Source organism: Epinephelus lanceolatus, chromosome 5, assembly GCF_041903045.1.
Source record: "Epinephelus lanceolatus isolate andai-2023 chromosome 5, ASM4190304v1, whole genome shotgun sequence".
Taxonomy (NCBI): domain Eukaryota; kingdom Metazoa; phylum Chordata; class Actinopteri; order Perciformes; family Serranidae; genus Epinephelus; species Epinephelus lanceolatus.
In genome coordinates, this window is record NC_135738.1 from 49438968 (window position 1) to 49451856 (window position 12889).

At 40.0% G+C, this 12889-nt stretch overlaps 1 protein-coding gene across 1 annotated transcript in view; it reads left to right on the forward strand.

The window, feature by feature from the left end:
- pard6a (par-6 family cell polarity regulator alpha) overlaps positions 1-12889 on the forward strand; it is a 124132-nt gene that overhangs the window by 97203 nt on the left and 14040 nt on the right. Inside the window, exons 4-5 of the mRNA XM_033617519.2 lie at positions 1670-1795; positions 7492-7691. Of these exons, the coding sequence (XP_033473410.1) occupies positions 1670-1795; positions 7492-7691 (326 nt within the window). The remainder of the gene's footprint in view (positions 1-1669; positions 1796-7491; positions 7692-12889) is intronic.

Genomic DNA, 12889 nt, shown 5'->3' on the forward strand with positions numbered 1-12889 from the left:
TTAAACTAGTCCATACCCATTGAGTGCACAGTTGCCCACGTACAGTTTCACATGGTGTGTGTTTGGGATACAGGTTATAAGAAATTGCAGATTAAATAGTCAGCTGAACCCATTAAGAAGAGCAATGTATTCAGACAGAGTTTTTGTGAATTTGATAGTACGATTGCTCATCTACAGCTGATGTCCGTTTGAGGTGGATACATATATTAACACGCATGTGCAGTAACTCATGGGGTGAATGCATACAATTCAATTAAAAGCGACTTTGTAAAAGAATATACTAATAGTGTAATTTTTGGAAAAAGTAGCTTTGTCACCTTCTACCTATGCCAATCCTCAATGCCTATGTGCAGTTTCACATAGATTGACCACGTCAGTGAGTAGAAAAACGTGGGACAGACAGAATGAATGACTGACAGAAGAGCACATTGACAGTTTCCGTGATTATGTACAGCATACCATGACTGTCATACCAAAAATTAGAAAAAAAAAAAAAAATATTCAGCCACAGGGGGAGCCACAGCCATCAGTCACATTTTAGCCATTTTTAAGCATTTTTCTGTTGTTATAGCCCCACCCAGTTGCCAATTAGAGTTACATTTCTCCAGTCACATTGAGTTTAGTAAAAATCGATATGGTGGTTAGGCCTAGATAAGAAATTAGCTCTCTAGCTCCTCCATTTTGTTTTATCGGGTCAATAATGGAGGGGTTCCCTCAGATTATGTGTGGTAATATGCCTACAAAGTTGCGTGGTGATCGGTGAAACCCTTGACGTTATACACCTCTATGTGATGAGCCACGCCCTCCACAATATCCATTGTCTTATAGAAGCTCAGTTTTAGTAAGTTTTCCAACTTTTGCCAAGAGGGAACTTTAGATATTGGTCCCTAGATTATTTTCACCGAGTTTCATGCAGATCAGTCAAACTTCCTAGGAAGAGATCGATCAAAGTGTTTTTTAAAAAACTCAAAATGGGGGAAAATCTATATAACCGGAACTTGAGAGTAATTTGTTCTTCATGAGGAGAGGCATCTCTGTGCAAAGTTTCATGTCTCTACGACATACGGAGCATGAGATATGCCCATTCAAAGTTTGCAATTTCAATCGGTTACTGTAGTGCCCCCCTTTGGCCAATTGATGTAATTTTGCATCATTCGCATCCTCCCATTACCCTCTACCACTGTGCCAAATTTCACATGGATTGACCAACTCAGTGAGGAGAAAAACGTGGAACAGTCACACACACAGACACCCACAGACACGCAGAGTTTAAGATATGAAAATTCATCCCCTGTACAGTTGTCATAAAGGGGGGAAAAAGCTATAGAGACCAAAACTATTTTTTGTACCATGCTGTAAACATGTTTATTTCTGTTGTAAAGTTGGACATTTTAACATTGGGGTCTATGGGGATTGACAGGCCTCTTGTGGCCAGCCCCAAGTGGTCGTTCAAAATATTTGAAGTTTTTGGCACTTCCATTGCTTTATTTTTCTTCCCTGGATGTTGCCTCTTGTGGGAGGACTACAGAAGTTTTTGAAATGAACACAGTTTATGTTTCTGCAGTCGTATGGTAAACCAGTATCAGGAAACATACCTAAAAAAAGAGGACTAATGATAAAATAATACAGCAAATATTTGGACATATTTTCCTTTTCCATACTCCCATAGGTCCCAGGGGTTTTCATTTCTCGTCTGGTACGTGGCGGGCTAGCAGAAAGCACAGGGCTGCTGGGAGTTAATGACGAGATCCTGGAGGTCAATGGCATCGATGTAGCAGGAAAATCTTTGGATCAGGTAAATTTAGTGTTCAAAATTAACCCTCTCCTGCTATTCCCTTTCATTTTGTGCCTACTGTGAATTGTAGACACATATGCAGATATAGGAGCCCTGTCTGCACGGTGAGTGATTAGTTCACAGATCTATGTCATAAGGAAGTAACAGAGTTTATGGAGTCCCGCTGCTAGTTCTTGTTCTTAGGACAAGCTTAGGGAGGTTTAGGTGTGTTTATCTGTCACCTGTTTTGAGGGGTTTTGTTGTGGGGAATTGGGGTGGTAGGTCCTACAGATTCACTTTTATTTTTATTATTGTTTGTGTTTTTAATGCTACTTCCTTCTACAAGGCATTATGTCATCTCACCATATACTTACAAGGTTGATTATGGCTAATACAACAAAAAAAGGGTTGTCTTGTTTGAGATTTGTCTCTTGGAATGTTAAAGGGATCAACGGCCCAGTTAAAAGGGGTAGAATATTTTCCCATTTAAAGCATCTTAAAACAGAAATTGCTTTCTTACAGGAGACACATTTGATCGCCAAGCTTTTCACTCCAATTTTAGTAGTAAAGCAAGGGGTACATAGATTTTAATACATAAAAAAATACAGTTTAGCCCAACAAATGTCATAGCTGACCACCAAGGCCATTTTGTTATAGTCTCAGGTTCCTTTAATAATGTATCTGTTGTTCTTGTCAATCTCTATGCACCCAACTGGGATAACAAAGCATTTATCGGGAAAGTAATCTCAGTTTTACCAGATCTAAGTTCCCACCATTTAATCTTAGGGGGTGATCTTAACTGTGCAATAGACCCTTTGTTAGACAAATCTTGTCCAAGGCAGGATCCTCCTGCTAAAATGGCTAAAGCAATTTGATCATTTATGGATCAAATAGGAGGTGTGGACCCATTGCGCTTTCTTTATCCTGATAAAAAAATATTTTCTTTTTACTCTCAGGTCCATAAAACATTTTCAAGAATTGATTACTTTTACATTGATAATTATTTTCTTCCTGCTGTCGATAATATAGAATACTCAATGATAGTGGTATCTGACCACGCTCCATTGCTACTCGACCTTTCGTTTACACTCTTACAAAAAACACGCCCCCCGTGGAGGTTGAATTGCACATTGCTGAACAATGATGGATTCTGCAAAACAATTTCAAAAGTAATTGACGATTTTCTCATAATTTACAAATCTAATCTCATATCCCCATCTCTACTTTGGGAGACATTAAAGGTGGTAGCCCGTGGAGAGATTATATCTTATTCTGCGAGACTAAATAAACTTAAAAAACAAGAACAGCTCATGGAAAGCATAACAGAATTGGACAGAAAGTTATCAGTATCTCCATCCCCTGAATTAGAAAAGGAGAGACAAAACCTTCAAATGAACTACAACTTACTGTCAACACAAGAAACTGAAAAATTACTCTTACGATCACATGGATTTCTTTATGAGCACAGTGAGAAGGCAGGACGTCTTCTGTCTTGCCAAATTAGAAGCCATTCAGTATCCCAGCAAATTAAACAGATTAGAACCCCCTCAGGTGAACTTACTGTAATGCCATCTGTCATTAATGAAACCTTTAAAACATTTTACTCTGAATTATATACTTCACAATCCCCAACCGACAAAACAAATATGGTGAGTTTCCTGGATAACCTGAAATTTCCACCCATATCTTCTACTCAGAAGTGCGAAATGGATCGACCTTTAGAAATTCGTGAAATCGCAGATTCAATTAAACTAATGCAAAGTGGCAAGGCCCCTGGCCCAGACGGCTATCCTATAGAGTTTTTCAAAAAATTTGCTGATAAATTAACCCCCCTCCTTTTAAACATGTTCAGTGACTCTCTGGACCAGGGAACCCTGCCTCAAACTCTCACCAAGGCGTCAATAACCTTACTACTAAAACCGGGTAAAGAAGATTCTGATTGTGGTTCTTACCGTCCCATTTCTCTTTTAAATGCTGATTATAAGATTTTAGCTAAAGTACTGGCCTTGCGACTTGAATCGGTTATGCCAAGCATAATTTCACTCGACCAAACTGAGTTTATGAAAAACCGACACTCTTTCTCCAACATCCATCGCCTCCTCGACATTCTTTTTTCTCCAGCATCCAGGGAGACACCAGAAGTGGTGGTCTCCCTGGATGCGGAGAAAGCATTTGATAGGGTGGAGTGGAGTTATCTGTTGGAGGTCTTGGAGAGGTTCTGCATTGGGTCTAAGTATACATCTTGGATTGCATTTTTATACTCTTCCCCTAAAGCGTCCGTAAGCACTAATGGGATGAAATCCCAATATTTCACACTTAGCAGAGGAACTTGCCAAGGGTACCCTTTGAGCCCGTTGTTGTTCGCCGTGGCAATCAAACCTTTATCTATTGCACTTAAATCGGCCAGTTTTAGTAAAGGATTCCACAGATGTGGTTTGGAACGTACACTTTCCTTCTATGCGGATGATTTATTATTGTTTATTTCTGATCCGATAACAACCATCCCTAAGACAACTGAGTTGTTAAACAGCTTTGGAACATTTTCAGGTTATAAATTGAATTTTTCAAAAAGTGAATGCTTTCCTGTAAATAATTTAGCCCTTGTGATCCCTAATGTGTTTCTTCCATTTAAAATGTCTAAAAACAGCTTTAACTATTTAGATGTGCATATCTGCCGTCAGATCTCTTCAAGAACAACTTTCCACCCCTAATCGACAAGCTTAAATTAGATCTGGAAAGGTGGAACAATTTGCATCTAACTATAGCAGGCAGGGTAAATTGCATCAAAATGAATGTGCTTCCACGCTTTCTGTATCTTTTTCAATGTTTGCTGATTTTTTTACCCAATTCCTTTTTTCGTATAAACTAGTTTCATCTTTTATATGGAAAGGCAAGACTCCCAGGATAAGGAGAGAGTTTTTACAAAGGCATAGGTCCGTAGGTGCACTGTCACTCCCTAACTTAAGACTCTACTATTGGGCAGCTAATACACACAAAATGACTCTCTGGATCCAAGAACCTGAATTAAACTGGTGTAAGCTGGAAGCTAAATCCTGCTCTACCTCACTTTTAGCTCTGCTTACATCAAAATTGCCCTTTCGATCATCCCAATTTACATGTAACTCAATTGTTGTCTCCACCCTTAAAATTTGGTTTCAATTTAGAAATACTTTTGGACTCCAGGGATTGTCCAATCACAGCCCCATTCACAATAACCATCTCTTCCTCCCTCCCAGCACAGACTCCGCCCTTTCTCTATGGCAGAGATCAGGCCTTGTCAAGCTAAGGGACCTCTATACTAACAATGTCTTTGCTAGCTTCAGTGAACTATGTAAAAAATTTAAACTCCCAAAATCTCACCTATTCCGATACTTCCAGCTCCGTAACTTTGTTAAATCAAATAGCACCTCTTTCCCTAATACTCCCCCTAACTCAGTAATTGACTCAATTCTGGACATCTCCTCAAATCAGAAAGGTCTTATCTCAAAAATGTACACCTTAATCTCATCATCATCAGACACCTCTTGATAAAATCAGAAAACATTGGGAAGTAGAACTTGGCAGTGTTAAAACTGGTGAACCAGGAGAGAATGGACTCAAACGCACGACTCAAGAGGCAGTTCAGGTAAGTAAAAAGTCTTTACTGGACAAAATAGGTTGAGGTAGACACAGGGAGATCAGTAGAGGCAAAAGTATCCAAAAAGGGACAAGGCAGAGGCAGAGTCAAAAAACAGGCTAAGTCCAAAAAACCAACAAAGAGGCACAGGGAATCAAAAAGCTGGAACGTCGACACCCAAGGAGCTAAGACATACTGGCACAGAGAGAAAACAAGGCACACACTAAATACTGTGGTGAGGGGAAGGATAACAAGGCACAGGTGAGACTAATCAGGGCGGGACAGACAATCTGACACAGGTGAAGCCATCAAAAGGGAGGGAAAACACACAGGGGCAGGAAGTGAAGTGATTTGAAATGAGAAGAGATGTGAGTTTCAAAGTAAAACAGGAAACAACATAATTGAATAAAAACAACCTAAGAAACCTGAGCTGTGACAGGCAGAGTTATAGATGACAGTGACTGGGACTCCTGCATTAACTCGAGTAAATAACAGTACATCTTGTGCCAGGCTTAATCTGATTCAATTTAAGGTTGTCCACCGTACTTATTTTACCAATTCTAAACTCTCCAAAATGTATTCTGATATCGCAGATACATGTAATAGATGTCACATGACACCAGCAAACATGACACACATGTTTTGGTCTTGTCCCCATCTGCAGGACTATTGGACAGCTATTTTTAAACATCTTGCAGAGGCACTAAACATGAAGTTGACGCCATTTGCAGAAATGGCCATTTTTGGAGTATTATCAGACCCTCAAACAATTAGGAGGAAGTGCAAGTTAGAATCGCCTTTGCATCCTTATTAGCACAAAGAAGAATTTTGTTGGAGTGGAAGTCACCATTGCCCCCAAAGCTTTATTGTGGCTTAAGGACCTCATGCTGTACATAGACCCAGAGAAAATTAAGTATAATCTGAGGGGGTCACTTGGAAAATCTGATTCTGTTTGGGACTGTATGATTAATTATATAGCTAAATTAAAGACACTACAGGACAAATGAAATCCTCACCTCTGACAATCAGCTTGTCACCATATTTTATTTTCTTCTCTGCCCTTTTTTTTCAATCCATCTACAATGCTACTTCTCTGCATGTTGTTATCTTTTTTATCTTTTTATTTGTTCACCTGCTTATGATAAGAAGGAAGGATGTGTATTATTTCTTGCCTTTACTGATTTGTAACAAGCTTATGTAGGACCAAGGGGGGGGGGGGGGGGGGGGGTAAGTGTCGTTTTTGGAAAAAAGAAAAAGTCCTTATTTGCCATTGTATTCACTTTTGCCTGCCAATTGAATAGAAAGAATTATTAAAAAAAATAAAAAATTTAACCCTCTTTGAGATGCAGCTGAGATTTTAGGTGATGTTTTCTTTTTTTGTTTTGTTTTACACTAAGATTTTTTGCAGGGTTACTAAAAGCAGATCTTGTATTGTGTCATAGTATGCAGTTATACAAAGCTTTTCTTAGAGTTGTTATATTACTGTAAATTAGTTCAATCATTTAAAACTTGAAAAAGAAATAAAATATCTTTTGTTTCTTTTTGTTTCTAATTCAACAAATCAAACACCTGCAGCATTGACCCAAGGCTGATTTAATGACAATCCCAATTAATGGATATCAAACACTAACTGAAGCTATCAAATTTCTATAATCTTAGTGGATTTATGTGCAAATGTTAGCTATTGGCATGAAACGTATTGGATGGAAAGTGCAGTGATGTTTAACAGTGTGCCAACAAATTACTGCTAATGCCTTTTGTAGGGTCATTCGCCTTGGAGCTCTGGAGCCATGTCTGGTTTTTTTAATTTCAATTATAGCATTTTGGTTAAATGAATTAAACAGATCCAACATGGTTCTTCCAAAAGTTATGTTGTTACAAGCACATTTTGATTGCAATGATAACAATGAATATCAGGGTGCTTTGATTAAGTGTCAAAAGAGGAGTAAAAGATGTTTCCAAATTTCATATTTTACAGATTTAAAGAAGGGAACTGTGAATCATGTGACTACCCTTGTCTTTAATAAACAAATCCCTGAAGTGTTTTTTTTTATTTTATTTCTCTTCCTTTGATACTAAGACCATCTGCGTGTCATTGCAGGTTACAGACATGATGGTGGCCAACAGTCACAACCTCATTGTGACTGTCAAACCGGCTAACCAGAGGAACAATGTGGTGCATCGTGGGAGTAAAACCTCGATGGGCAACTCTGGTTCTGTGGGCTCAGCTGGATCTACTGGCTCTGTTTTGTCACATGACTCACCAAGCCCCGCCTCTCAGAGCAATCCTGTTACTGCAAGGTATGACATGGACAGGACAGAGGACCTGCTTCTTGCACAGTAGAAACTGATTGAAAAAACGCAGTGCCAAGGAAATCCCCCCCAAAAAAGACTCAAAAGTAGTCATGGAAATAATATATGTCTAACATTTTAATAAACCCTCTTTGGTTCAGGAATTACAAGATAAATGTAAACTTTTTCGGTGTGACACCCCCTGATCAGTCCCGATCAGTGTACAACTTGTGACTTATGGCACGGTTTTTGTTTGTTTGGCCATAATAGTGGTTTACCACTTTGGTTGCCTTGGTTTATGGAAAAAGAGAAGAACTTTGCAAGCAGTATTTGGTACTTAAATTCAAAATGTGGCAATATAATGTAGGTTTGGGACATTCAACAAACATATTATACCTTAAACCTGTAAAAATCAATATTTTTATATAAACAATGCAACTAGGGATGCACGATTATATCGGCACATCATCAGTATCGGCTGACATTGGTTTTAAAATTAAATATCCGAATCAGTCATCATGTCCATGTGACAAACCGATTTTTTCTAATTAATTAACAAAGTAAACAATACAACAATGACACAGCACATGTAACAAAACAACGTATCTGAAAGATATACAAGTATGTAGGAAGAATATAAATGACAACAGTTAAAACATATGTTAAAATAATCATGTGTAACCTTTTCACAGTTGGCTGTGTAAAAACCACCAGAGCAATGAAGCAGAAAGGATATCTGTGGCATGATTGTAAATGACGATGAAAGGGCCATTACCAAAGATTACATGTCCTTATGATCCACTTACTAACTATGGTGTGAAAGGACCTAGAATATAGAACAAAATGAGGATACTCCTGTGTTGAGATAATGCCGGATGAGTCCGGCAGCGCTGTGTTGTCCTCTTCTGTTGTAGCGTTATCCACTCTTGAGCCATCGACCAGCGTAAAATCAACTGCTAAGCTAGCTAACGGCTAGCGAGCTACAGTCTACACTTGTTAAAAGCTGCTAAAGTTGCTAGCTAGATGCTTGGGACTAAACCGTTATCACAGTTCTTGCAACATGGCACTTTGTCAAAATGTTCATTCACAGTCAGTGAACAAAAGCCCCACACTCTGTACACTCCGGTGCTTACAGTCAGTTCTTGTTGGCTCACTATTTAGTACTTTTTCTGTTGGCTGCTCTCCTCCATGCTGTCGTCTCTCCAGGGTTGTCAGTTCTGACCCTTTACTTCTTTGCCCCTATGACAGGCTAACAGCTTAACAAGCAAATTACCACCCTTTCAACTTGAAATCTACTAAGTAAAGTCTGTTTTACAAATTTCTTAAACCACCACAAAGTAAAACAACACCCTTATAAAACAAAAGGCTGTGAATTATTATTTTCCTTAGAGCATTTCAAATTTTAAAGTGAAATAATAAATAATAAATCCATAAAATTAGACAATGTATAACAGTACTACACAATGCAAACACAAATACATGGTCTTAAACCAGGGTATTACATAAGTACATAGATGAAAATACATATAAAAATAAGGATAAACCAGGGCACACTGATACATACGAAGAGGTATATTCAGTTGCAGGATTAGGGGAAGGAAGTTGCATAATTTTCGTAACATATGAATATATCGATATTCGTATCGGTTATCAGCCAAATGAGTTGTTATATATTGACATCTGATATCAGCAAAAATACAACAGATGATTAAGCGTTATATGAAAGATGTCACTCGTACTGTTGAAACCACAGAAAATGATCTCCAACTCTGCAGTTCCCCTCAGCTCTGCAGAGCTTCTAGCCTCTTTGAGATTCCCAGCTCACAGCTTTACTGTTTTGGTTTAATCCCACTGTTTTCATCAACATGGTCTCCAGTAGCAGCATCAGCTGCTGTTTTCAGTGGAAAAACAGCTCTATGACCATTTTACACTGCCTGTTACGCAGAGAACAGCAGAAAAACACAGTTGAGCCCCTGTCCCACAGGACAAAGAACCCACTAACATCTAGCTTTTGTATTTCACGGGAAAGGTTAGAGTCGGCGTTCACTCCCAGGACAAATGAATTTGCAGTAGTTAATTGGCTTCAGCTCTCATTGGATTCGATCAGCAGTGATGGAAATATGACACCCGGGTAGTCATGCAAATTTTAGCCCTTTGCCGGCACGGTGCAATAACCAGCCACCAGAGAATGCCATTTGTCTCCGTCCAAGCAGCACGTAGTTTGAAAGAGAGACTGGATAAGTAAGAGATATAAAAAATAAGTAACCTCTGTAACATTTTCATTTCATTTTTGGCCTTGATGCTGCTCTCTGCTGTTTACCAACCTGTTTCGTTGACCATCTATGACGTTGAACATGACACATCAGGAAAACAAATAAAAACAGAAAGGAATACTTGTCTGCTGTTGACAATGGAATAGTCTCGCCACCAGACAATCAGAGATCTCCGCCTTCTGGTAGTCTGGGGACATTCCTTTCTAAAGTGTGTTTAACACACCGGAGAAAACGGCCGGCAACAAAGCAACGCCTCTTGCATTTTTTAAAAGGACACGTCATCCCGGAAATGTGCGCTCCCCCTTTTCTCGTCCACAAGGAAACAAACACGCACAGAGCTTGAAAATGGATGCCGAGAGATTTAACTCCGATTTATCAAACATGCGCTCAGGCCACAGGATTGTGGAAAGGAAGGACTTACAGCAACTTTGTTTAAAACTTTAATGCAGTCGGACTATGTTTATGAGCACAAGAGTTCAGTGAGCCACCGAAGGACCGCCCTGTGGATTTACGATTGGTTCTGCAACGTAGGGAGTTTTTTTTAAACTCTGAAATTGTATCAGCCCATCTAAACACAAAATCAGGGAGAAAGACATCAGTCTTTAGTTAAGCAAAGCGTCTAAAGACTGACTTGTGAGTCTAACAATGGGAAAGCAGTGAATACCCCCTTTTTTCTTTTAAAAAAAGCGATTTTTGCCTTTAAAGCAACACAATGGAGGATTGCACTTTTTAACCTCACAGGGTGCCCCTACAGACGAAAAACAGTATTGTCTGTTACAACTATTGCAAAAATCTTTCTGTGCGTGCATTTGTTGACAATCCAACAATACCGGTCAACTTCCTGAAGCTGGCCGTGTAATGCGCAATCATCATGTCTTCAGAACAGTAGCTTTATAGCATTTTGTACATTCATGATTAGGCCGATTGCTTTATTAGGGCCCGAGCAGGAGACCTGTGAGGTCCCTATTGTTTTTCTCCCGATTATTTATTTTTAGGGACCGAGCCTAGAGACAGAGGACTGCTCACAGAGCAGTCCTCGCCGAAGGTGAGGACCCTATTGTTTTTGCTGCGTTTATTATTCTTTCTCCCGCCGCCTCTTTGAGCTGGAATTTGACCCCCTAAACATGCTCAAAAACTCACCAAAATTGTCATGCACATCAGAACCGGTGAAAAATTTTAGAAAATCATGAAATTAACCCCTAAAGTGCCAAAATGGGCTCTCTAGCGCCACCTAGGCACACAAAAATGGCCGCCACGGCCTGTAGGAACGTTGTGACACATACCAGCTCAACTGCTACTAAACAGATCTTCTGTGTAACTTTATCTCTCTCATCATCACATTATTTTCATGATTGGACCAACGGTTTGGGAATGGGAAGAACTTCTTCGAGGAGTTAAATCTCCACTAAAACAGGTCTCTCTGTGTTCTGTCTGTCTCTCTCTGCTCTTCTGCCAGGTGCACCTACTTCATCACCATGGCAACCGCTGTCACACACAAACTCACAGAAACATGGTGTGTGTGTGTCTTAATCTTACATGCAGACATGACAGGGGCACAATCTCCATTTTAACCCTTTAGGTGGCAGAGTTTATTGAGGAAAATATTCCATTTTCATTTCAACATTTCAAAAGGCTGTGGCTTGAAAGTGGTGAGAGATAAAGGCATACTGTAAATGAGAAAACTATTCATCATGACCCAAAGTTTGTCATGGGAGTAAATTAACTCATCTAATTTGCATATTGTGACGTCACTAGGCGGCGGCCATATTGGATTTCATACATCTCAGTAAAACAACATTTTGAACATATTTACACAGTAGATTTATTTTGTTTTGTGTTGTTTTTGTTGTCTCTTCCTCAAAATAAAGGAAGAGGAATCTGATGGGAAGAAATTCGCTCATCTAATTTGCATATTGTGACATCACTTCTCCATACCTACAGCTACAGAAAGCGTTCAAACATCAAAACGTTCAGCTTTGTAAGGACTTTCTGATGTTTGTGGCAATATGTTTGATATTTCTAAATATTTCACAGTGACGTCATAAGCTGGGGGCCGAAACAGGCGCGAGTGCGAGGTCCCGCCCAACGCTGCTTGCAGCTGTATTTAGGGACCGAGCCTACAGGCAGAGGACTGGTCACAGAGCAGTCCTCGCCGAAGGCGAGGACACTATTGTTTTTGCTCCGTTTATTCTTTATTATTATTATTATTATTAGGGACCGAGCCTAGAGGCAGAGGACTGCTCAAGGAGCAGTCCTCGCCAAAGGCGAGGACCCTCTTGTTTTTGCTGCGTGTGTTTATTAGTGACCGGGCCCAACAGCAGTGGACTACTCACAAAGCAGTCCTCGCCATAGGCGAGGACCCTCCCTATACTTTTTGCTGCGTTCATTCTCACAGACCAGTCCTGGCCGAAGGCAAGGACAGTATTGTTTTTGCTGCGTTTATTAGGGACCGAGCCCTAAGGCAGAGGACTGCTCACAGAGCAGTCCTCGCCAAAGGCGAGGACCCTCTTGTTTTTGCTGCGTGCGTTTATTGTGGACCGACTCCAACAGTAGTGACTCCTCACAGATCAGTCCTCGCCAAAGGCGAGGACCCCCCCTATACTTTTTGCTGCGTTTATTCTCACAGACCAGTCCTCGCCGAAGGCGAGAACACTATTGTTTTTGCTGCGTTTATTATTATTATTCTTTCTCCCGCCGCCTCTTTGAACTGGAATTTGACCCCCTAAACATGCTCAAAAACTCACCAAAATTGGCACGCACATCAGAACCGGTGAAAAATTTTAGAAAATCATGACATTAACCCCTAAAGTGCCAAAATGGGCTCTCTAGCGCCACCTAGGCACACAAAAATGGCCGCCACGGCCTGTAGGAACGTCGTAGAAACATGAAACCAAAAGTGGCGTGTTCGTCTCATGAAGACCTAAAAATCACGCA